Genomic DNA, 24,468 nt, shown 5'->3' on the forward strand with positions numbered 1-24,468 from the left:
TGCAAGTCTGATAGAAACCTATTTGGTCATGATCTATAAACATTTTTCCTCCTTGCTTGACTCAGTTTGCCAATATTTGTTAAGGATTTCGCATTGATGCTATTGAGTTAGATTGGCCTGTGGCTTTCCTCCTTTGGGTTGTCCTTTCGGTTCTGGCATCAGGATCAGGCTAATCTTAACTTACCAAGTTGGAGAAGACTCCTCTTTCTACTCTCTGGAGAAGTTTTTAAAGGTTGTAAATGTCCCTCAAACATTTGGAAGAACTTTTCAGCTACCAGAGTGCTAGGCTATGTTTTCTCTGTGGGAAAAATACTTAGCTACCAACTGAATTTCTTCAATGATATAGGACTACCCAGGTTTTCCATCTCTTCTTGGGTCTGTTTTGGTAAATGATCTTTTTCTATGAATTCACACATTCCATTCCAATTTTCAAATATTGACATACATATCGTTTTAAATAGTATCCTTTGTTTCTGCTCAGTCTGTAATTCACCCTTTTTCATTCTTAGTGTTTATTTTTGCCATTTCTTTTTCTCTGTGATTAATCATGACAAAGTCTTGTCAATAGGATTACCCACTGCAAAAAGATAATTTTTGGATTCGATTACCCTCTCTAGGATGTGTTTTATTTCATTAATTTTTGCCCTTTGTTGTTTTCTTCTCCATTTTTAAATGTTATTATGCTTTTAAAAAAATTTTTTTTAAAGTTATTTGCTATATTAGTCAGAATGGGCTAGCTGCCGCACGCAACCTCAGTAGTTTAACACAGTACAGTTCAGTGGACTGCAGGCATGACCTTGCTCTACCTGAAGTCATTCAGGAGCATGAGTTTCCTTCATCAGTTGGATCCACCATGATCTAGAGCTAGGGAGTCCTACAAAGGATTCCTTGCATCTAGAAAGTGGATGTTTGCAAAGGAAGTTTTAAGTGTTAGACCCAGAAGCTCTTTACATTACGTCTGCCCATACGCTATTGGCCAGAACACAGTATCACGATCCTATCGACCGGGAGAGGCTAAATAAATTGTCTCTGACACGAATCCTCCTCTCACTGATTTTGAGCCTTTTTTTTTTCTTTTTCGGAGTAGGCATATACACCCCCAATTTCCTTCTACATTTGATTCTCACTGAAGTCTACAAGTTTTTATATATAGTGTATTATTATTTATTATCATTAATTCTAAATGTGTTTCTCTTTTCCGCTATGCTTTTTGTGGTTGTTGTTTGAATCACTAATTATTTAGAAGAGTATTTTTAAATTCCCAATTATATGAGATTTTTTTTCTATGTATCTTTTATTACTGAGTTTCAACTTAACTGCATTGTGTTCAGTATGGTCTACATGGTGCTGATTACTTAAAGTTTGTTCAAGTTAGCTTCATGGCCTGGTACACAGCAATTTTCGTAAATGTTTCATGTGTGCTTTCAAAGAATGCTGTTCTCCATTTGTTGGGCACAATGGTCTATGTGTCTCCATACACCAAGCTCATGAACAGCGCTGTTCATGTCTTCTATATCCTTGTTACCTGTTTGCCAGCTTGATATATTAACTGCTGAAAGAAAGACATTAACTATCACAATGATTAGTTATTTTTTCTTGTAATTCTATCAAGTCCTGCTTTCGATGTTTTGCAGCTAATTTAAAATATGTTTGGGGGCTCTGTGTTGAGGTGCATACCAGTTCAGAATTGTTCTATTTTCCTAATGATGTAAACATTTTAACCTTTTGTCATTACTCCATTTATCTCTAGTAATGGTATTCTTAAAGATTTTATCTGTTGCCAATAAAGTTATATCAAGGATTATTTTTTGGTTGGTTGTTTTAGTTTTAGTTTTAGTTTTTGGTTTTGACTAGTATTTACTCAGAGTATCTTTTTTCGGTTCTTCAACTTCCCACCTTTTGGAGTACTGTGTTTAAGTGTGTCTTTAGTAAAGAGGGCATAGATGGTTTTTAAAAATCAAGTCTGATGATCTTTGTCTTTTAACTGGAGAGCTTGACTTATCCTATTTGTGATTACTGATAATTTCTATTTATTCATATTTGTTCTAGATTTTTGTTTCTCATTTGTCTTCCTCCACCTCTTTCCATCTTCTCTTACTCCTCTTCTTCCTCTTCTCCTCCTCTCTTACTTGCCCTCTTTTGGATTGATTGAAGTCATTCTGTATTTTGTTTGAAAGTTTTATATTCCGAGTCCATTATTTTAGGCATTACTCTGTTATCCCCAATATGTACACTTAACATTTAAAGATAATAAATATCTTTCTATATTTTATTTCTGATCTCTCTTTTTCCAAATCACATCTAATTCTTTTCCAGGATTATAGTTTCTTATTAAATTTTATGATTATTATTACTTGCAGCCAGTGCTTTTTCATTGCCCAAATATTTAAAAATACTTTTGTTGATCATTCTTTCTTGCATCTCAGAACTTATTTCTGGAATCATCTTTCTTCTATCTGAAGTGTATAATGGAAATTATTCTGAGTTTGTTGGTAGTAAATTCTCTGTTTCTGGTTTTTCTGAAAATGTCTCTTTTGACCTCATAATAATAAATGCAGAAAAGTAAAATTACTGTATCACTGAGAGATTTATACATGTTAAGGCTCTTGATACATATTAATTCATTTTTCTGCATATAGACCAACAGTGTATGGAAATTTATATTATCTGACACATTGGATAATTCTTTTTCTTTTTTTTTTTTTTAAGATTGATTTATTTAAGAGAGCCTCTGGGAGAGAGCACGCGCAAGCAGGGGGGGTGGGTAGACGGAGAGGGAGAGAGAGAGTCTCAAGTAGGCTCCCCGCTGAGTGTGCAACCTGATGCAGAGTTTGACCTCAGGACCCTGAGGTCATGATCTGAGCTGAAACCAAGAGTCGGAAGCTCAACTGACTGAGCCACCCAGGCACCCCTAGGAAATTCTTTTTAATGCTTCCTAAACTGTGTTGTAATAAATGGTACATAATTGTAAAATCAGCTTCGTATTTTTTTAAGATTTTTTTTTGAGAGAGAGAGAGAGAGAGAAAGTGAGAGAGAACATGAGAGGGGAGGAGGTGAGAGGGAGAAGCAGACTTCCCGTGGAGCTGGGCGCCTGATGTGAGACTCTATCCTGGGACTCCGGGATCGTGACCTGAGCTGAAGGCCGTTGCTTAACCAACTGAGCCACCCAGGTGCCCCCTATTTTTTTTTTTTTAAGATTTCATTTATTTATTTGGGAGAGAGTGAGCGAGAGAGAGAACATGAGCAGGAGAAGGAGCAGAGGAGAGGGAGAAGCAGACTCCCCGCTGAGCAGGGAACCCGATGCGGGACTCTATCCCAGGACCCTGGGATCATGACCTGAGCCGAAGAGGATACTTAAACAACTGAGCCATCCAGGCGCCCCTGGATGGCTTCATATATATATATGGCTCCATATATGGCTATATGGAGATATATATATATATATATATGAAGCAGGGGCGCCTGGATGGCTATATGGATATATATATATATATATATATATATATATATATATATATATATAATGTTTCCTTTTTGTGCAATTGCCCATTACAGTCTTTTTCTTATTGACTTATAAGAACTCTATTTATTGTTAAATTTTTGTTAACTTTATTGTTAAATTTATTGTTAAATTTTTGACTGTCATATATACTGTGATTTTCTTTTTTAATTAAGATTTACTTATTTGAGAGAGAGCACAAGCGGGAGGGACAGATCAATGAGTTTATCTTAGTTGATAAACTAAGTCCCTCGTGGAGAGTAAGAGTCTATGAGTTAACATTTAATTCACTTTATCGGCTCATTTCCCCAAATATAACACCCTGCCTTCATCAAGCTTTTTGAAGTTCTGATGATCTAAAGAACTGCTATCTTTTATAGCACAAGGCATCTGAAGGAAAAATGGTCAATGATGTATTTTCTCTTTCATAGTTCAAATAACTGTAAAAAGAGGAGGGGAGTTTTGAGGGCAGAGATAAAAGGTGTCTAGGCTTCTTGCTGGATTCCAGGTGAAATCTCTCCTTCTAAATCATATCCTTTCACTTCATGAAGCTTTTTCCTCCGACCTTCCCCATCACACACTTTTTAAAGAACTTTAGACACATTTATCTTCTAAAGCTCTTGATGGCACTTGGCCGCCCCCTAGTGGCCAAATCCTCTACGTGACAGAAGTCTTCCGCGATGCTGAAGTGTTCAGGTGGGAAGTGTATTCTTGTTTGTAACTTACTTGGAATGTATAAAAAAGACAAGAGGATGGATCAGTGGATGAGTAGAGAGATGCGTGGGTGCTTACATACGTGATGGAGCAGGTCCAGCGATGCCAACTGTAGAATCCAGGGTTGAGCATACGGGTCACTGCAGCATTCTTTTAGCTTTTCTATGAACATTTATGTAATAAAACATTGAATAAATATCTCTCTGGTAGGCTCTGGGAAACATGAAGGAGAAATAGACTTCTTCAGATGAATAGTAGCTGAGAAAATGCATTGTCAAGAGACCTGCAGTAGAAGGAATGTTCCAAGAAGTTCTTTAGGCAAGAGAGAAACAATAGCAAATGGAAACCCAGATCGGCACAAAGGAGTGAAGAACACGGCAAATGGTAAATATGAACTTTTTTTCCTCATTAAAAATATCTTTAAAAGACAAGTGAGTTTTTAAAGCAGAAGTAACCAGGTATTTGGGTTTTATAACTTATGTAGAAGTAAAAGGCATGACAAATAACACAGACGATGGGAGGCCGAAATGCAAGCCCCCTGGTGAGCTTCTTGCTATGTACAGGCAGAGGCATATTATTTGAAACTAAATTGTGATAAATTAAAGATATATATTATACATCCTGTACAAATCCCCAGTTTTGTTGGCTATGTCAACACGGCTTTCTCAGTAATTGAGAGAACAAATGGAAAGAAAATCAGTAAGGATATAGAAGATTCAAACAACCAACAACCAACGTCATTTAAAGGAAAAAAATGGTAATAAAGCATTTAAAGGAAAATTCACAGTATTCAATGCTCATGTATTAGAAACGAATAAAGGTCGAGAATCTGTGATCTAAGATTTGACCTTAACAAAAAGGGAGGAAAAAGAGAGCAAGTTAAGCCCAAAGTAAGCTGAAGAAAGGAGATAAAAAAGATAGGAGCATTAATCAATGAAATTGAAAACAGGAAAATAACAGAGAAAATCAATGAAACCAAAAGTTGTTTCTTTGTAAAGATCAATAAAATGGATTAACCTTAGCCAAACTGATTAAGAACGAAAGAGAGAACACACAAATCACCAATATTAAGAATGAAAGAGGGACGCCTGGGTGGCTCAGTTGGTTAAGCAGCTGCCTTCGGCTCAGGTCATGATCCCAGGCTCTTGGGATCGAGTCCCACATGGAGCTCCTTGCTCAGCGGGGAGCCTGCTTCTCCCTCTGCCTCTGCCTGCCTCTCTGTCTGCCTGTGCTCACTCTCTCTGACAAATGAATAAATAAAATCTTTAAAAAAAAAAAAGAATGAAAGAGAAGATATCACTAGAGATCCTACGGACAGTAAAAGGATAATAAGGGAATATTACAAACAACTTTATGCAGATAAATTCAACAACCTGGATGAAATGAGTAAATCCTTTGGAAGTCGTAAATTACCAAAGCTCATTCAAGAAAAAGTTAATAGCCTGAATAGTCCTATATGGCTATTAAAGAATTGAATTTGTGGTTACATCCTTCCCATAGAAAATTCCAGGACCAGTGGCTTTATTGGTAAATTCTGCCAAACATTTGAAGAAGAGACTATATCAATTCTATACAAATTTTCCAGAAAGTAGAAAAGAAGTAGGGAAGACAGAATCCAAAAACAGACCACACATATATGGTTAATTGATTTTCAATGAAGGTTCCAAGGTAATTCAAAGAGGAAAGGAAAATCTCTTTGTGAAAATGGTGTTAGGCCACGTGGATAATCAAGAAAGAAGAAAAGAAAGCCTCAACTGTCACCTCACACCACATGCAAAACTTCACTCAAAAGGGATAGATCTAAAAGAATTCAAACCATAAAACTTCAAGAAGAAAACAGGAGAAACCCCTGTGACCTTGGGTTAGGAACTGGTAGTCTTAATTGACAAGTGAGGACTCAGTCATAGAACGGGATAAGGAACTTGCTGAGGTCACATAACTAGTCAGGGAGCAGAACTAGCCTTCAAAAACTTAAATTCATACTCAGATTTAATGTACTTGACTGGCAAGGGTTTTGAGCTTTGTGTGGAAATGAATGAAAATGCCCACTACCGCTCCCTTCTCCTTCACATTCTGCTCTGTTCGTAGACGTATGCAAGCCCCCTCCCATGTGGCTTCACTCGCCCCAGATGTGAGCACTGCTGTCCACCACCACACAGACCACTGCTTTCCACTGTCCTGGGCCGAGCTGCAGTCCCTGAGCCCGGCCCGTGCTCATAGTGTTCTCCCCTTCTCTTCAGGCCCACTTCCTGCTTATCCCTCAAGGATGCTGCTACCTCCTTTGGGAAGCCCTCCTTGATGCTCTCAGCCTGCAGGTCTCCCCTCCTCTGAGGTCCTCCGGGCTTTCTAGTGCTTCTGTGAGTCTTATCCCCCTTCCAGAAGGTGGGCCTCTTGCGGGCAGCTCTCATGTCTGAGTTGTCTTTGCATCTCCCCGCACAGCACCTGCTCAGGGCCGGGCGAATGAATGAATGAATGTATCTTGAGAAACCATCACGTCTTTTGTCCTTGGGTCTCCTTGGAAGGTCAGGCCCCCATTCCACCCGTAGAAATGTAGAAAGGGCTCTTTGCTCATCCTTGTTTGATGAGTCCCTGTTCAGGGCCTGGCAGGGCACAGACACCGGGTCATCCCCTCTGTGCAAACCCCCTCTCCTCCTGACACCACAGTCTGAGCTGAAGCCCTGTCCTCCCCGCACTGCAGGACCCCACAGCACAAAAAGTGCTTAGGAGAACGGTTCATGCAGGCCGAGGTGTTCAGCCACTGCCTCGCAGTTTCTAAGAACTTCTTTCTTTGCTCCTGGCCCCACTGTGGCCTGCTGCGGTAGCAAGGCAAAGATGGCAAGAGAAAACCCAAGGAAAACAGCTCTCTCTTGTAGGTTTCTCTGGGGAGGGTAGGAATGAGCCGTGGCCTGTACAAAGTCATCTAGTCCATCCCCCTGCCTCTGGGAGCACTCTTGGTCTCTTTTGGGTGGACAGTTCTCTCTGGCATCCAGAGATAACCCATTCCCTGGGCTACGTGTTCCCATGCCTCAGAAAGGTGTTTTTGACATCCACCCTCCATCTCCCCTTGTGGCTTGTGCTTCCCTCTTCCTCTGTCTTCAATCAGGTGTGAGAGGAGACAGGGGAAGGCAGAAGCCTGCATCCCAGCCGCAGGAGTAAAGAACACGTGGTGTCAGGCCACCAGCTAGGCCTTGGAGCCGACACACTGGGACAGAGTGGGGCTCAGCCTTCCTGGGGCTCCCTCCTTCCTTCTCACCCACAGGAACTCTGGAGCGTTTCCTGGGAGCCTGGGAGGTTCGGGGGCCTTGAGGATGGAGAAGGACAAGAGTTTCTGCGGGAGGTCACGTAGAGGTCCTTCTCTGGAAAGGGAGGCGTCCCATCCTGTGTGTAACACCGGGCAGCGGGGACTGTGGAGGAGGTGAGCGGGGGCTGAATGAGACCCCTGAATGAGAGCTAAATCCCCACGCATGTGGTGGTCTCCCTCAGCACCTTCTGACAGGGTCCCCGAGATCACATCCTGGAGTAGGATTTTCCTCAGCCCAGACTCTTTCTGGCCCCAGGGAGGGACAGACAAACAGTGGTCTCAGGCAGCCCTGGCTCTGGGTCCCCCACACTCTAACACCCAGGAAAGCCTCTCGCTCTGTTGCTCACAGGATTTTTGCCAGCGGCGTGAGGGACACGTGGGTGAGGAGTGAAGGGTGGGTCTCTTCTCCATGCAGACCCTCCAAACCCTCTCTGACTTCTGGCCCTCAGAAGCAGGCGCAGAACCACCTGTCCTCGCTGTGGGAGCCTGGGATGAAGGCTCTGCGGTGGGAATCTTTCCTCCAACACACGAGCCCCAAGTCAACTTGCCATGGATAGGCTTGTGTTTGCCTAATGTTTTAATGATGAAAAGTACAGAAAGCACACCCTCCAGACAGCCCCTGGGTCCGCCGGCCCTCATGCAGGTCCTCTGACCTCCCCATTCCTCCCTCCTGCGCTCACAGCAGGCCCAGCTCTGCTAAGAACCCTCTTCCGGAAAACAAGGACTAGGCCTCGCTCTCGAAGACGGGTTCACTCCGGATCTCTCGCAAGATGTTGAGAAGAAAGAAGCCCCCATGGAGAGAGTGGAGGAGGCTCATGGTCACATTCAGGGACTTGGCTTTGGGGTGGAGAGGCTGAAGTTCGCCCCCTTCTTCTTTTTCTTCCCCAAGGCCTCCATGCCCTCCTGCTCCTCACTCCTGTCTCCCTGGGGCTCCAGGCACGACCGGTGTCCTCCGTCCTTTAGGACTGTCTCTCTGGGCCAGTGTGGGTGTCAAGAGCGAAGTTTCAGGGATCCGTCGTCATCCACGACCATCGAGCCAGACAGGACTGTCCCGGGGTGAGGCAGGGTTAGGAGCTGGATTCTGCAAGACAGGGAGCACTGGGGCAGTCAGGCTGGTCCTGAAGGAGCAGCTGCCCCTCCCACCCCTGTTCCGTGGTGAAGGTCATGGTTAGTCCCAAGGGCTCAAATCCAGAGACAGCACACACTCTCCGAGCGTGGGCCAATTCCTCCCCTGGCAACCAGCCCCCGAACACTTTTCTGAAAACAGCCTTTTCAGGACAAATTGTGTGCACGTGCGGGGGCACCTGGCAAATGGCTTCCCCAGGGCCTTGGCACAAATGCGAGAAAAGATGTTCTGGGTCAGTGCTGAAAGGGCCATTTTTGCATAAAGATCAATTCTGAATAATTTAAAATGTTTAGGGGTTACTTTGTTTTCTATTCAAAATATAAGCTGTCCTAAGTATTCTTAAGGAAAACTGTTTTCTTATTAACGTAGGTTATTTGCTTTACTGAAAAAGAGACTACCAGTAAGACAGTCAGCAAGGCTTTTGGGGCACAAAATGTCTGTGTCTGGGCATATTTATGAAGGTAGAAGACAGAAGAGGCCCCTTTATCTCTCGTCTTGAAATGCGTTGCAGGCCATACTGGGAAGCTTAAGCTGGGGAGGCATCGTCCCTCAGCCAAGAGTTAGGTGAGTTAGTCCTCAAGGATCTAGTTAATACCACATTTTGCAGGTGGGTAAATCAAGGCCCCAGGAGGCCACGTGATGGCCAGCTGGAGTCACAGAGCTCTGCAGAGCCACAGGGGTTAGAGAACCCCGGTATCCTGACCTCCAGCCCAATCACCCTTCAGGGGACAGGGAGGGCTCCCTGAAGGTGGCTGCTCCCCGACTCTCCCTCCCCTCCCCCCTCTGCCAGGGCAGTACCTTCACCTGTGACAATGAGGGTGGCAGTGCTGACGGCCTGACCCAGTGCGTTCTCTGCCACTGCCTTGTACTGGCCGCTGTCCTTGGGGGAGACGCTGGGGATGATGAGGGAGCACACGCCCAGCACGTCGGTGCTGTACACGGCAGGGTTTCCGGCCAGGCTCTGGTCGTCCTTGAACCAGGTGACATGGGGCCGCGGCCAGCCCTGCACAGCACAGCTCATGCAGCACTCGCAGCCCTGCGGCAGCAGGTGGGTCCGCAGCCCCACCAGGAACCGGGGCTTCTGGCTCAGGTTAGGCTCCCGGTAGCTTGGAGCCTTCACCGTGAACTTGTCTGTGGCAGAAACCAGGGCGAGAGGGAGAAGGGTCGGTAATCCAGGAAGGGATGGCTGAGGCACGAATCAGGATAACCAGTTCCTGGTGGAACTTAGGCACTTTCTGGGTCCTTCTGCCACATCTTACCGTCAATTTGGCCCCCATAGCTGGACTCACTTTTTTATCCTTTTCTTAAAATACATTTGGATTTTTTTTTCCTATAAGCTAACACCCATTCACTGTGAACAAACTAGAATGTGTAAGAAAATCAAAGCAGGAAGGAATCAAAACCAAGCATAATCTCACTGCCTTCAATGACCAGAGCTAACATTTTGGTGTGGAACCTTTTAGACATTTTTGTGTTTTAGAAATATGGAATCACACATTCAATTTTATGATCTGCTTTTTCTAGCAATTACTTTGAAGGCCTACATCTGTTTGATTGTAAAATACACTTGGTTTTCAGAGAAACATTAACCTCTCTTTGCGGTATGGCCTGCTGCTGATTTGAGACCTCACCCAAAGGCATCCTGGACACGCAGACACCCACAGCCCTCTGCCCTCTCCAGACCCATCCCAAGTCAGGGACACAGAGAACAGCAGTGCAGGTGGGTTGAGCCAGCTGGGAAGCTGGACAGGTGGGGAGCTGGGCAGGTGGGGAGGAGGGCAGGGCAACAGCTCTTGGCCTCCACCGGGTGGTGGGGCCAGTGACATGTTGAGCCACACTGGGGCACCTCTGCCGGGGCTGCCCCAGATGCAGCTCGAGTTCCCGAGAGCTCACCTCGCTGCCGGGGGATACACCAGGGCTGGCTGGTGTCCGAGGGCAGGCTGGCCCCCAGCTCGTTCTTGGCCACCACCCGGAAGTGGTATTCGTGGCCAGGGAGCACGCCCAGGAGGGTGAAGTGATTGGTATGCACGCGGTCGGCCGCCTGGCGCCAGGGCCCGTGCACCGAGGAGCGTGTCAGCACCTCGTAGTACAGGGGGACACCCCCGGCCTCATCTGGAGAGGGCTCCCACTCGGCCGTCACTGTGCCGGGCACGTTCTCCTGCAGGCGGATGGGCCCAGGTGCCTTCGGACATGCTGCACGAGAGAGCAAAGGCAGCCAAGTTTAGGGGGGACCCAGCAGGGCACCCCAGAATACCCACAGGCTTCTGCATGACCCTCCCCCAGGTCCCCAAGTCTTCTGGGGTCTTGGGGAATGCAGTCTGGCCATGTCGGCACTGGAGCCAGAAAGAGCTCCGCTGGGGGTCTACAGCGATCTCTAGAGCATGGAAAGCCTCTCCAACAAGAGTCACTTGAAATCACTCTGACTTGTAAGTAAAATGACCCAGGACATGGACAGCAGAGGGGCTTTCACAAGACCGAGTTGCGGAGTCCCCATTGTTAGCCGTTGGTTGTTTTTGTGTTCCAGACGCTCCTCCAGGGTGGGCAGGGGCGGTGCGGGAGTCCCCGTGGGGAGGGCAACATGTATCCCATGCAAGGACCCCACACAGTCCTTCCAAGGCTCTTTCAAGTGAGGTAATGGTGGGGACTGTCTCTGCTCACTGATAGTCCCAGATGGGGGAAGGGCTGTGGCTTAACAGTCCCTAAGTTCCTGGGGCAGAAGAATAATGGACCCCCCCACGCCCCGCCCCAGACTCTCCCTCTGCCTTTCTTCCTTCCTTTCCTCCTGCTCTCAGGAAGGGCTGGTGGTGTGGTCCCCTGTGTACCCAGGTTTGGGTGAATAGCTGAGACATGTGACCAGGACAGCTGGAGAGCTCCATGCCTTGGTGAGTAGCAAGCTGGTGTCGGGAGCCCCTGCCCAGGCCGGCCTCACCTGCTACCCTGAGGGAGAAGCGGTAGACAGCCTCGGAGCCCTGAGGGCTCCTCAGCAACACGGTGTAGACGCCACTGTCTGAGAGGCTGGCCACAGGAATCAGAAGCTGGGTGAGGCCCTCCTTGGTGGAGGTCACATTACTTTTAAGCAAGGGCAAGCCGTCCTTCAGCCAGGTCACCTCAGGCATGGGGACAGCCTGGGAAATGAGAGGAAAGAAAGGTAAAGAGGGGATATTTCGTGGGATGGATGGCATTGAAGCTGGGCCTAAGGTATAAATGGGGAGAAGGGCATTCCCGGGGGGAGAAGTGTTTGAGCTAAAGCACAGAGGTGGGAGATGCCTACCTAGGGAAGGGCTGGTTGAGAGAGGGATCCAGGGAGGGATGGGAGGGGGTGTGGGGTAGCGAGGAAGCAGGAAAGGGGGAGTAAGGCAAACCGCCAAGTCCCCGTGAGAGCCTCTGGCACCTGTCACACTGGGCATCAGAGTCAGATGGGGATGCGGACAGTCACTTACCTCACAGGAGTGTCTGAAGATTGAAGGAGTTAATAATACGTGGAAAGTATAGAGAACAGGGCTGAGGAATACTCAGTGTGTGTATGAAATATTTTGTCACGTTACGTCATATTACGGTCTAACAGTTAAGAACATGTAATTTAGAATTGTATCTGGGTTTGAATCAGGCGCTGCCACCTATGAGTTCCCACAGAGATGATGATGATGATGATTTTAATAACAACAACAACAACAATTAGTACTAGATAACAGAACTGGGTTCTTGCCATATGTCAAGCACTACTTATGTGCTTTCAGTGTATTAATTCCTTGAATCCTCAGAAAAATCCTTGGGGAGAAGTTGTCCAAAGTCAAACAACTAGTGAGTAACGATGCTAGAATTTGACCCCAGGCCCTCTGTGATTCCAGCCCCCACACTCTACGGCTCTACTATCCTACAGGAAAGGTGATGTTGGTGGAGGACCATCCCGAGTCAAACGCAGTTCATGTGCCTGTACAGTACTCACACTCAGGACTTTCTAAAGTCAAAACGGACTGTCGGTGCTGCAGACGCACGGAATTCCCAGACTAAGTGAGGGGAGAGGAAAGGGGGCGTCATAGCTTAGAGGCGCAGTAACAGAAGTGACCACTAGAGGGAGGTGTAGATGAGCGCGGAATGGCCACCCAGTGGCCAGGTGTGGATCCTGTCTTCAAGGAGGACCCTCTCACATCCTCACTCTGGCTTGATTTCCAGCACAAGACTGGGCCACCAGTCGGGGACCAAAAATGGGGGGTGGTGGTGAAAGAGAATCACAGTGCTGACTCTGGCTCCCTTGGCCACTCTGGGCCCCTCTCCCCACTCCTCATTAGCTATACTCACTTCAAAGGAGACAGGCACACGAATGGTGTCCCCAGCTCTGACCATCAGCGAGTCCCTTCTGCTGGAGTCCATGAGGAACTTGGGACGGACTGGAACACACAAGATGGCTTGTCACCTCCCTCCACACTTGGTATATGTGCTGCCGAAGCGAGCACCTCCCTCCACACTTGGGCCCCAGCCCCAGGTCTCCAGCAAGGCAGGACTGGAGCAGGATATCTGGGGCGGACTAAATGAGGCAGAGATCCGTGGTGGGCTGGGGGAGGGGCTCTGATGGAAATGCAGAGGACGCTGGAAGGAGAATCCTGGGGCGAGGGGTGGGGGTGGGAGAGAAGCTGCTGCAGGAGCTGGTGGGGGAGATGCAAGCCGGGAAGGAATGGGCGCTGAGAAAGGAAAGCCATCAGGGAGAGGGTTAAGGTTGGGCCAGAACAGAGGACAGTGAAAAAGTCATCCAACTCTTGTTTTGCAGATGAGATAAACACTGATGGGAGGCAGGAAGCCACCTCCAGTCAGGGGCAGAGCCAGGACAAGGTTCCAGGGCTCTGGACTCCAGGTGCAGTGTGCTGTTCATTGTACACATCTCCCTAACTGTTACTGTGACAACAAGGGCCTGTTGGGATGGCCCAGGGCAGCTGCTTCCAGCGATTAAACTCAAGGGAAAGGACCCTCTGCCTTTGGATGATGGGGATCTGGGTGTCTTCTACTCTGCATGTGAACCGTGAGTACTAAGCAGCACTTACACCTTCTCGGGTCATGCTCAGGCAGCAGCCAAGGACCCTGGAGAAGGCATGGACTCTGGAGTCACAGTCAGGGGCTTAAATCCTGGCCCTGCCACATACAAGTGGCGTGACCCCGGGCAAAGCCCCTTTGACCTCAGCTTCCTTATCTGTAACTCGGAGGTAAATATCACTAACCCTTTAGGATTTTTATGAGTTGTAATGAGAAAACATTTCTGAATGGGCCTGCCTCGTCCAGTGCCTGGCTCCTAACAGGTGCTCGATCAAGGGCACGTCATTAAACTGGGAAGGGGATCCTGGCTGCTGCTCAGAGGTCCTGCTCAGGAAGGGCCTGCAGGAAGCGGAAGACGATGGCACTCACCGGCAACGGGCACGACTTGCACTAACGTGTCCAGAGAGGTGGGCTGGCCACGGCCTCCATCATTGACAGCTGTCACCCTCACAAAGTAGCTCTCTTGGGGCCGAAGCCCTTTGGCAGTGAAGGTGGTGACTGGCACGGTGCCCTCGTGGCAGGGGCTCCACTGCAGACTGTCTGAGCCGCGCAGCTCCACCACGTAACCCTGGGCTGTATCCCCGTCCTGTGTGTCTGGCTGGGCCCAGCTCAAGGTGATGCTGGTGTGCGATGTGTCTGTGACTTGGAGGTCCCGCACGGGCCCGGGGGGTCCTGGCCAGGCACCGAGGAAAGGTCAAGAATGGCATCACCCTCTCTTAAAGGAGGCCACTCCATGTGGCTGTTCATTAATTTTCCTGTTGGGGCTTGGAATTTCTTCACCCACCTGTTAACCCACTTTCCCTAACCACCCTTCTGTAATTCCTGAAATCTGGCATATTAGTGGATGACTTCCTGGGCTCTATGATCCCCGAAGACTAGAATTCTGTATCTTTTGATTCTGAGCTCTAAGTTAGTCAAGACTGCCTTGTGGGGGCACCTGGGTGGCTCAGTTGGTTAAGCCACTGCCTTCGACTCAGGTCATGATCCCGGAGTCCCGGGATCAAGTCCCACATCGGGCTCCCTGCTCCATAGGGAGTCTCCGTCTCCCTCTGACCTTCTCTACTCTCATGCTCTCTCTCCTCCAAATAAATAAATACAATCTTTAAAAAAAAAAAAAAAAAAAGACTGCCTTGTGGGCACTCAGTCCCTTCTTATTTTTCACCTGTTAAGTGAGAAGGAAGATAACACAGGCCCTACCCAGCCACGGGGGTTTTGGAACAAAGGTATGATGTGTGTAAAGGGCTTTGTCCATTGCAGAGCTGTCTACCCAAGCTGGCTGCACAGTGGACTTTTGTGGGAAGCCTTGAAGACCCTGGTGCCCAGGGCCCATCCCCAGAGATGTGGCTGGGGTGCAGCCCAGGCAGCTGGAGTTTAAAGAGTTGCCCAGGTGTTTCTAAATCTGGTCTAGGATAGTGCTTCTCTTAAGTTTAATTTGTTTATAAGCCATTGGGAGATTTGGTTAAGCGTACAGATCCTAATACAGAAGGCCTGGGTGGGGCCTGAGACTCTGCATTCCTAACAAGCCCCCAGGTCAGGCTGCCAGTCGGTGATCATGCTCAGCAGCGAGGGCCTAGGAACGGTCGTGATCGGGGCGGCTGCTGTAGCCACTGCTCTCGCAGCTTGCTGTCCCCACTCCCTATCAGTGATCAGAGGGAGAGAGGAAGATAAACTAGGATAGGGTTGGTCCCCTTGCCAGGAGTCAAATGCATGGGTCCGCTTTCCCCTCCGCATTCCACACTCTGCCCTTTTTAGGACTAAAACTTAGACACCATTCAATCTGTTAAATTTGTACAATGTTCTTTTTTTTTCTGGATTCATTCTAACAGCCCAGACCCATACCGTGCACCAGACCCTGTAGGGATACAAAGCTGCTTTCAAGGTGACCATGTGGCCAGTCTGGCAAGTGCCAGAAATGTGCTACTCCCTTGATGGCTTGTCATTAGCAGGCTCATAGGGCTCATGAGGCCTACAGAGCAGCATTTCCTAAGCGCTATGCCCCGGAATGAGGTTTTTGATGGGGGTTTTGTGGAGAAGGTATTCCCTACTCAAATTTGGAAAATGTGGCTCAAAGTAGGACAGGTCCCTTTCCTGTAGGTCTTGGAAATATCACAGGCTACATGTTAGAAACATCTTTGATCAGAGATTTTTTTGGCTGTTTGCATTATTCTCAGCATGTCTATTGACATCTGTCTGTGCCTGGATGTCTGAAATCACAGAGAGGGAAATGCAGTTCTAGACCGGAAGCAGAGGCCATCATTTTTTACCTAGTTCCTGGCCCAATGTCAGCCATTGCGATGAAGGCAATGAGCAAAGATCTGCTGGATAGTTAGGAATGAGGTTCCACGGTGACCTCCCACCTGCCCCACAGTGATGACAAGCCCTTACTGGGGTGGGTAGGCGGTGACAGGATGAGAGCAGGTGGGCCAGCTTGAGGACAGACCTGCCCAGAGGCTGAAGAGTGAGTTAAGTGATCTTGGGAAGGGATCTTCTAATCCCCACTGCCTGGCCTCTGGGCCTGTTTGATCTCAATCCTCCAGAGCCCCTAAAATACACCTTACTCCAGAGGCCCTTTGACCTTTGTCTCCCAGCCTTCCTGACCATGGCCTTCAGGTCCAACCCTGACCTTCTTACAGCCCCTGTCTTGGACCACGGGCTCCAGAGCTATCCTCTGCTCGTCATCCCCCTCCCCAACCTGGGCTGGTGTTCTACTTACTCATGGGGTCCCGAGCAAAGACGGCATCCGATGGTGGCCCAGGCTCTCCAGGGCCAGAGGGAGACACAGCTGTGACCCGAAACTCATACTGACAGCCCTGTCGCACGTCTGCCACGGTCCACCTCCTCTCTGTGAAAAGCACACCCCACGTTCGTCTGCCTGTGACAGGACCAGGCCATGGGCACACAGAAGGCCTGGTGCCTCCAAGCTCTGGAAAAGACCAAGCCTAGGGCCCCGACACATTCCTCCTCTCCAGCCAGCCGGCTAGGGGTGACTCGGGGGTCTCCAAGGTAAAAAGAGCGATGCTCAGGGTGCGAGAGGCCCCAATCCCTCTCTGGTTCTGCCACTAACTTGCTGGGTGTCTTGGACAAGTGCCTTAATCTCTCTGGTTCTCTCTGCCTTACAGACTTCTAAAAGTGGTTACAAAGCTATATAGATTTATAAATAAGACAGAATGACTAGGAGAGTAAAGTTGGAAGAGTGCCCTTAGTTCACCCCCTCTTTCCAGAGATGAGGATCCCGAGGTCCTAAGTGGCACAGCCCTGGCTAGAAACCGGGCCTCTTGACAACATGCTCGGGGCTTGGAATCTGTTCTTTATCCTGCAAACGTTGGCTTGGATGTTTCTGAATTCTGTCTGATCTCAGAAAGTAGTTTCCTGGAAACTGTAGGGAAGTGAGTAGGACAGGGAACACGTCTCCTCATCTTATGGATGAGAAAGGTAAGATCCAGAGAAAAGAGCACACTGCCCGAGGTCAAGGCCAGGAGGAGAGGGGTCAAGGCTAATAGCTCCAGCTCTGGCTTCCGTCCTGAGACTTCTGTTAAACCAGGGTTTCCTAACCTTGGCTCTATTGGCATTTATAGCCAGATAATTCTGTGTTTGGGGACATGGGAATGGGACAGGGGCGTGGCCCTGTGAACTGCAGGGCATCTAGCAGCATCGCTGACCTCTTCACATTAGTGCTACCCCCCAGCTTCCCGCACTTCAGTTATGACAACCCCAAATCGCCAGACAATTGCCAAATGTCCCCGGGGGGTGAAACCTCCCCAAGTGAGATCTGCTGTACTAAAGGGACTGGCAAGCTGGTGGCACAGGGCCCTGGAGCCAGGAGGTCATCCAGGGAGGCTGTGGAGGCCAGGATAACGCAGAGTGTCCCCTCAGGCCCACTCACCAGGCACGGGCTGGGCATTCACTGCTGTCCAGGCGCTGCTTCCCTTCTTGCGTTTCTCAATCAGGTAGCCCAGGATGTGGGCACTGCCAGGGCCCCGAGGTGCCGTCCACGTCAGCGTGATGCCCTGGCTGGAGGCCGACTGGATGGCTGGGCTTGAAGGGGGCCCGGGGAGAGCTGGGGGTGGGGGGGAGAGAAGGTGCAGGTCAGCCCCAGAGGCCGAGGAAAGGTGCCGGTTCACAGCAAGGTCCTGGGGGACAGCGAGTGGGACACCTGGGAGCAGCCCACACTGTTCTTTCCCAGACGGTATGAGGGGCGCTGAGCCAGCTTGCCCTAGGACACTGTTCTGGCTGTGGCCTAGTAGCCTTAGAGGCAGCCCGGAGGCCCCTCAGCCTCAGTCTCCTGACAGGTGCTTCAGAGGGAGGGCATCTGATGGAGGATGGTGTCTGCCCCACCCAGGTTCCTGAGAGAGTATGCTCTGAGTGTCCACCCCAACTCCCGGAGAGCCCTGCCCGGGAGAAGACCCCATAACCCTTGTTTCCTGATCGCCTGCCAAATCCCAAGTGAACCTGCGTGAGGAGTCTCCACAGTGCCCTCTACAAGGGCCCCAAGACACCCCCCACCTCTACCACCCCCACCGTCACGTCCCTCAGTGTCTGAGGCAGCCCTGCCCACCCTCTGGGGAACGCTAAGGCCCGGTTCATCCTCTTACCCTCAGGAGCCACCAGCACCTCCGTGGACTCCAAGGCTTCCCCAGCCCCCTCAGAGGTCACAGCTCGCACCCGGAAGGTGTATTTCCTGCCCTGCTCCACGTGGGCATCGGTGAAGGTGGTGCTGCCAGCAGGGGGCTCACCCACCTTCAGCCAAGCGGTCCGGCCGGCTTGCCGCCTCTCCACCACGTAGTGCTCCACGGCCCGGCCCCCGTTGTCCTTTGGGGGCCGCCAGTGGAGGCAGACACCAGCCCCCCGGCGATCCTCTACCTCCAGGGGACCTTGTGGGGCCTGGGGCTTGTCTGGGGTCCCACGGAGAGGAGCAGGAAGAGAAGGGGGAGTCAAAGGAGCTGGAGGGGAGGGGTGCGAGACCTCCCCCCTCATCAGCAGATAGGCCGGCCACAGGGTGGAATGCCCGGAGAACCTCGGGCATTACCTGGAGGTATCCCTGGTCTCCACCCCCCAACACACACACACACACACACACACAGAGGTGACCGGGAATGCATCCCTGTGGCCAGTACAGGCACCTGCTCGGGTCTCTGGCCACGGGCAGTCCTAACTTGCTGGCACTGCTCAAGGCTGAGGGCCACCATCCCGCCCCAGCAGCCCCCCACCCCGCCCCGGGCCCAGTGCCTTAGCTCCCAGAGAGGAGCCACCAGCCCTGTCTTCCTCCTAACCAGTCTGAGGAGGGGAGAGAGGACAAGGTGGAGTAGGTTTGTATCTTAGAGAACATGCAAATGAGGGTCGGGGCTGGGGGGCACACACTGGGCCGGCTCCTGCCAGCAGGGAGGCCCCAGAACCCTGGGAGCGCTTGGGCCTCGTCTGGGGAGAAGGCTGGGGCTGGCACCTATAACTTGCAGGGTGAGCTCAGCCTGCACAGAGCCGCCCTCGCTCTTCAGTGTCACGCGGTACCGGCCACCGTCCTTCCTGCCGGCGCTAGGGAGGCACAGCCGAGTGAAGCCTTCCCCCAGGGCCACCTGCGCCCCCTGGCGGCGGCCGCTGTCCACCACTTCCGTCCCGTCCTTCTTCCAGGAAGCCTGAACTGGGAGGCGGCTCTGGAAGGGGATCTTCACCGTCACCGGCTTCCCAGCCTTGACCACCAGTGGCTCTCTCAGTTTCTCTGTCACATCAGCAGGGATGACGGGGCGATCTAGAGATATAACGGGGACAGGGAGTCAAAGACAGCCTGGGCGCTGTGCACCGGGGGTGTGGGGAAAGAAAGACCCGGGGAAGGAAGTGTAGGCTGAGTGTAAAGACCACCCCCCCCCCCCCCGAGGACTATGGAGGGGATGCGTGGGCTTCGTCTGCAGCAGGAGGCACCAGAGCTAGACCTCCCCAAGGATTTCCTGACAAAGAATAGGGAGGATATGGCTGCCTTTTTAGAAAGTCTTTCTCAGACTGAGGATGAGATTAGGCACTGGCTGCAGACCCCCTGGAGCAGAGAGCCTGTGGAGCAGGGGAGGGTGGGGCTGAGCCTCACCGTGGACACTCAGGGTGGCCTCGCTCCGCTGGTTGCCGGCTACAAAGGTGTACCTCCCAGCCTGGGTCCCCTGCACGTGGGCAATGAGGAGCTTGTGCGTGAGACCATCTTGCTCAAAGATGACTCCATCCTGGGCGCTGAGCTGCAAACAGGGGCCGTGGAGGAGACCGTCATCCCCATCCTGCCCAGCTCCCCCAGGCAGGGGGAGGGGGGAAGCAGGGCCCCTTACTAATGCAATGTAGGACCTGTAGTAACAGCGGTGTCCGGGAAACCCTTGCCACGCCCCAGGTGCGACTAGTGCCCTCCAAGCTCAGCACCTCATTTAATATTGCAACGACCTTATGTCAGTATTATTATTGGCCCCATCTTATAGGTGAAACCAGAGGTAAGAGGCAGAGCTGGGATCTGAAGCCTGGTTTAGCCCGAGCCACTGGACCACTGTGACGTCGTCGGTCCTCCTGAGAGGACAGCCGTGGCGGAGGACAGAAGGGCTGTTCAGAGAGAGGAGAGGTCCCGTCTGGCTGGGTTGAGGTGGCCTTTGTACCACGCCTTGAAGGACAGTGGAATTCAACAGGTGTTGGGACACAACAGGCGTTTTAGATGAGGAGGAGGCATCTGGGAGAGGAAGGGGTATGTCCAGGGGGACGTGAAGAGGGTACACATCTACCTAAAAACCCGGTTTTATTTTAAAAACATCAACGTGCTGGCTATTTCGACAGATCACAGGGTAGGTGCTCTAGTAATATGAAGAATGAAAAATCTTGGGGCGCCTGGGTGGCTCAGTCGGTTAAGCGTCTGCCTTTGGCTCAGGTCACGATCCCGGGGTCCTGGGATCGAGCCCAACACTGCGCTCCCTGCTCAGCCTCAGTGGGGAGTCTGCTTCTCCCTCTGTCCCTCCCCACCTCCCCAGCTTGTGCGCTCTCTCGCTCTCTCAAATAAAATCTTTAAAAAAGAATAAAAAAATCATTCTTGCAAAGTCTCTACCCTCTACTCTTCACTGTTTCACCCCCCACCCCCTAAACTGTCAGTAAAGCATGGGGGCAGTACCTTGACTCCATCTTTAAACCAGGCACCGGGGCCCAGGTCGCGGGTGAGGGTGCAGGAGAGCACAGCAGCCTCTCCCTGCTGCACTTCTGTGTCAGCCAGGCCCTGGGAGAAGTAGCCCCTGGGGCCTGGAGAGACAAGAGGGAGTTGGGGGCTAGTCACCCAGGGATTTCCCCCAAGGCCAGCCTCCCAGACCGTTGCCTACACTGAGCTCTGGGAGACCACCGTGTCCTGCCGACTGGGCTGAACCCGTGCCAGCCATTTTTCTCCACAGGACCTAGGGTTGTATGGGGGACCTGGGGTGCGAGGTGGACGAAGGGTCCCCTTTGAGTACGCAGACAGGAAGTCTGAGTAACCCACAGGGTGTATTTCAACAGCTCCAGGTCTTTGGACATAGGCTGTTAAGACAGAGACCCAGAGACCTCTCGGCCCCATGCGGTCTGGGGTCCACCTGCATAAGGAGGAAGGGGTTTTCCTGGATGGAAAGCGATCCCTGAAAACGGGGGGCACTGGCAGGGACAATCTCCTGGGGCTGGAGGCAGAAGTGAGACTGACGCAGTCATCCCTGTCCCCCTTGGCTTTACCCCACCAGAGCCATTCCCGTGAGAAATACCTACCTTGGGCCTCCTTGGAGAAACCGTCAGTGCCATGCTTGTGTCTGGATCTGGGACTCTGAGTGGCATCCCTCCCCTGGCCATAGATGTCTGACCTGCCCTCCAGGCCACCTCTCCTGCTGCCAAGATGACTCAGGGGCTCCCAGCTCTGGTCTTCGTGCAGGGTCACCCTTCGGCTCTCTCGGTCCTCTCCTCCCAGTGGCTGCCCCGAGGCTCTGGCCTTGTCTGCTCCCCTTCCCTTTGCAGTTCCAGCCTCTACCCCCAACTGTCTTTGAGACCTGCTGAACTGGCCAGGCCTTCTATCTGACCCTCCAGACTCTTCTGCTCCCCATCCCTCATACTCCTTTAGGGCCCCTGGACCTTGGGCTCTGTCATTCTCAGCCCCCAGGGACCCCTGATATCCCAGGGATCCTCTTTCTCCTCTTTGCCCTTTGTCTAGCTGAAAGCCCAGGCCCTGGATACCCCCTGATTTGTCCATAGAGTCTTTTCTGCCCAAGGGACCATCTAGACGATTCCAGGCTCCCCGAGGCCCTAAATCCCCAGGTTTTTGGGTGAGACTATTCTCCCTATCAGTGAAATTCCCCTTATCCAGGATGCCTGAGTCCCCTGAGCCAGTAGACCTGCCCCTTCCAAGACCTGAAACTTTGCTATCCAGGAACCGTGGGTCTTGACACCCACCAGCCCCTTCTTGGCCTGGAGCATGATCTATGGTTTCTTGGCTCTTGGGTCCACCTTCATATCCCACTCCAGCCTGTGTGCCCGTTACTCTGAACTTCCCTGAAACATCTCTGTAGCCCACCTTACCTTCTGACCCCATTTCTCCAGATCCTCCTGAGCCTCCCCTATAATCTGCCTCACTTCCTGACCCCAGTCCCCTAGCACCCCCCAAACCATCCCTATAGCCTGCTTCATCTCCTGACCTGAGTCTCCCAGAACTCCCCAAACCATCCTTATAACCTGCTCCTCTCCCTGACCCAAGTCTCCCAGAAACCCCCAAACCATCTTTAAAACCTTTGTAACCTCTTGGCCCAATTCTCTCAGACTCCCCCAAGCCAGCCCCATAACCTGCTTTACCCCCTGCCCCCATTCTCTCAGAAGCCCCCAAACCATCCTTATAACCTGCATCACCTCCTGACCCAATTCTTCCAGACTCTACCAAGCCATCTCCATAACCTGCCTCACCCCCCATCCCCATTGACCCAGAACCCCCCAAACCATCCTTATAACCTGCCTCACCCCGTGACCCAACTCTTCCAGGACCTCCCAAGCCATCCCTATAACCTGTACCCCCTGACCCCATTTTCTCAGAACCCCCCAAACCATCCTTAAAACCTGCCTCACCCCTTGACCCAATTCTACCAGAACCTTCCAAGCCATCCCCATAACCTTTCTCACCCTTTGACCCAGTTCTCCCAGATTCCCCTAAGGCATCCCCATGACCTGCCTCATCCTCTGTTCCCATTCTCCCAGAATGCCCCAGACCATCCCCATAACCTACCTCATCCCCTGATCCAATTCTTCCAGAAACCCCCAAGCCATCCTTATAATGTTCCTCGCCCCCTGCCCCCATTCTCCCAGAACCCATTAAGCCATTCTTATAAGATGTCCCACCTCCCATCCCCATTCTCCCAGATTCCCCTAAGCCATCCCCATAACTTGCTTCACCCCCTTCCCCTATTCTCTTGGAACCCCTCAAACCATCCTTATAACCTATCTCACCCTTTGATCCAATTCTCCCAGAATCCCCCAAGCTATCCCCATAACCTGCCTCACCTCCTGACCCAATTCTCCCAGGACCTCCTAAGCCATCCCTATAACCTTCCCCAGCCCCTGCCCCCATTTTTCCAAGACCTCCAGAGCCATCCCCATAACCTGCCTCATCCCCCATCCCGATTCTCCCAGACACCCCCAAACCATCCTTATAACCTGCCTCACCCCCTGACCCAATTCTCCCTGGACCTCCAAAGCCATCCCCATAACCTGCCTCACCACCCATCCCCATTCTCCCAGAATCCCCTAAGCCATCACCATAATCTTTCCCACTCTTTGACCCAATTCTCCCAGAATCCCCCAAGCTATCCCCATAACCTCCCTCACCCCCCATCCCCATTCTCCCAGAACCCCCCAAACCATCCTTATAACCTGCCTCACCCCCCGACCCAATTCTCCCAGGACCTCCTAAGCCATCCCTATAACCTTCCCCAGCCCCTGCCCCCATTTTTCCAGGACCTCCCAAGCCATCCCCATAACCTGCCTCACCCCCCATCCCCATTCTCCCAGAACCCCCCAAACCATCCTTATAACCTGCCTCATCCCCCGACCCAATTCTCCCAGGCCCTCCTAAGCCATCCCTATAACCTTCCCCAGCTCCTGACCCCATTTTTCCAGGACCTCCTAAGCCATCCCCATAACCTCCCTCACCCCCCATCCCCACTCTCCCAGAACCTCCCAAACCAGCCTTATAACCTGCCTCACTCCTTGACCCAATTCTCCCAGGACCTCCTAAGCCATCCCTATAACCTTCCCCAGCCCCTGCCCCCATTTTTCCAGGACCTCTTAAGCCATCCCCATAACCTCCCTCACCCCCCATCCCCACTCTCCCAGAACCCCCCAAACCATCTTTATAACCTGCCTCACCCCCCGACCCAATTCTCCCAGGACCTCCTAAGCCATCCCTATAACCTTCCCCAGCCCCTGCCCCCATTTTTCCAGGACCTCCTAAGCCATCCCCATAACCTGCCTCACCCCCCATCCCCATTCTCCCAGAATCCCCTAAGCCATCACCATAATCTTTCCCACTCTTTGACCCAATTCTCCCAGAATCCCCCAAGCTATCCCCATAACCTGCCTCACCCCCCATCCCCATTCTCCCAGAACCCCCCAAACCATCCTTATAACCTGCCTCACCCCCCGACCCAATTCTCCCAGGCCCTCCTAAGCCATCCCTATAACCTTCCCCAGGCCCTGCCCCCATTTTTCCAGGACCTCCTAAGCCATCCCCATAACCTGCCTCATCCCCCATCCCCATTCTCCCAGGACCCCCCAAACCAGCCTTATAACCTGCCTCACCCC

General features: G+C 51.2%; 1 protein-coding gene across 1 annotated transcript in view; it reads right to left on the reverse strand.

Annotated features, from left to right (window-relative positions):
• Window positions 1–8,055: 8,055 nt before the first annotated feature.
• The window catches only part of IGFN1 (immunoglobulin like and fibronectin type III domain containing 1), a gene marked incomplete at its 5' end in the record, with an annotated part of 31,905 nt that continues 15,492 nt past the window's right edge, over window positions 8,056–24,468 (reverse strand). The window contains 14 exons of the mRNA XM_080824486.1: window positions 8,056–8,595; window positions 9,439–9,771; window positions 10,534–10,833; window positions 11,570–11,765; window positions 12,940–13,028; window positions 14,035–14,337; window positions 16,379–16,507; window positions 17,549–17,722; window positions 18,258–18,557; window positions 19,106–19,408; window positions 19,739–19,880; window positions 20,786–20,910; window positions 21,400–22,128; window positions 23,494–23,604. Coding sequence (XP_080680612.1) covers window positions 8,582–8,595; window positions 9,439–9,771; window positions 10,534–10,833; window positions 11,570–11,765; window positions 12,940–13,028; window positions 14,035–14,337; window positions 16,379–16,507; window positions 17,549–17,722; window positions 18,258–18,557; window positions 19,106–19,408; window positions 19,739–19,880; window positions 20,786–20,910; window positions 21,400–22,128; window positions 23,494–23,604 — 3,248 coding nt within the window. The 3' untranslated portion in view covers window positions 8,056–8,581. The remainder of the gene's footprint in view (window positions 8,596–9,438; window positions 9,772–10,533; window positions 10,834–11,569; window positions 11,766–12,939; window positions 13,029–14,034; window positions 14,338–16,378; window positions 16,508–17,548; window positions 17,723–18,257; window positions 18,558–19,105; window positions 19,409–19,738; window positions 19,881–20,785; window positions 20,911–21,399; window positions 22,129–23,493; window positions 23,605–24,468) is intronic.

The sequence above is a fragment of the Martes martes genome, assembly GCF_963455335.1.
Source record: "Martes martes genome assembly, chromosome: 15".
In the NCBI taxonomy this organism is placed as follows: Eukaryota; Metazoa; Chordata; class Mammalia; order Carnivora; family Mustelidae; genus Martes; species Martes martes.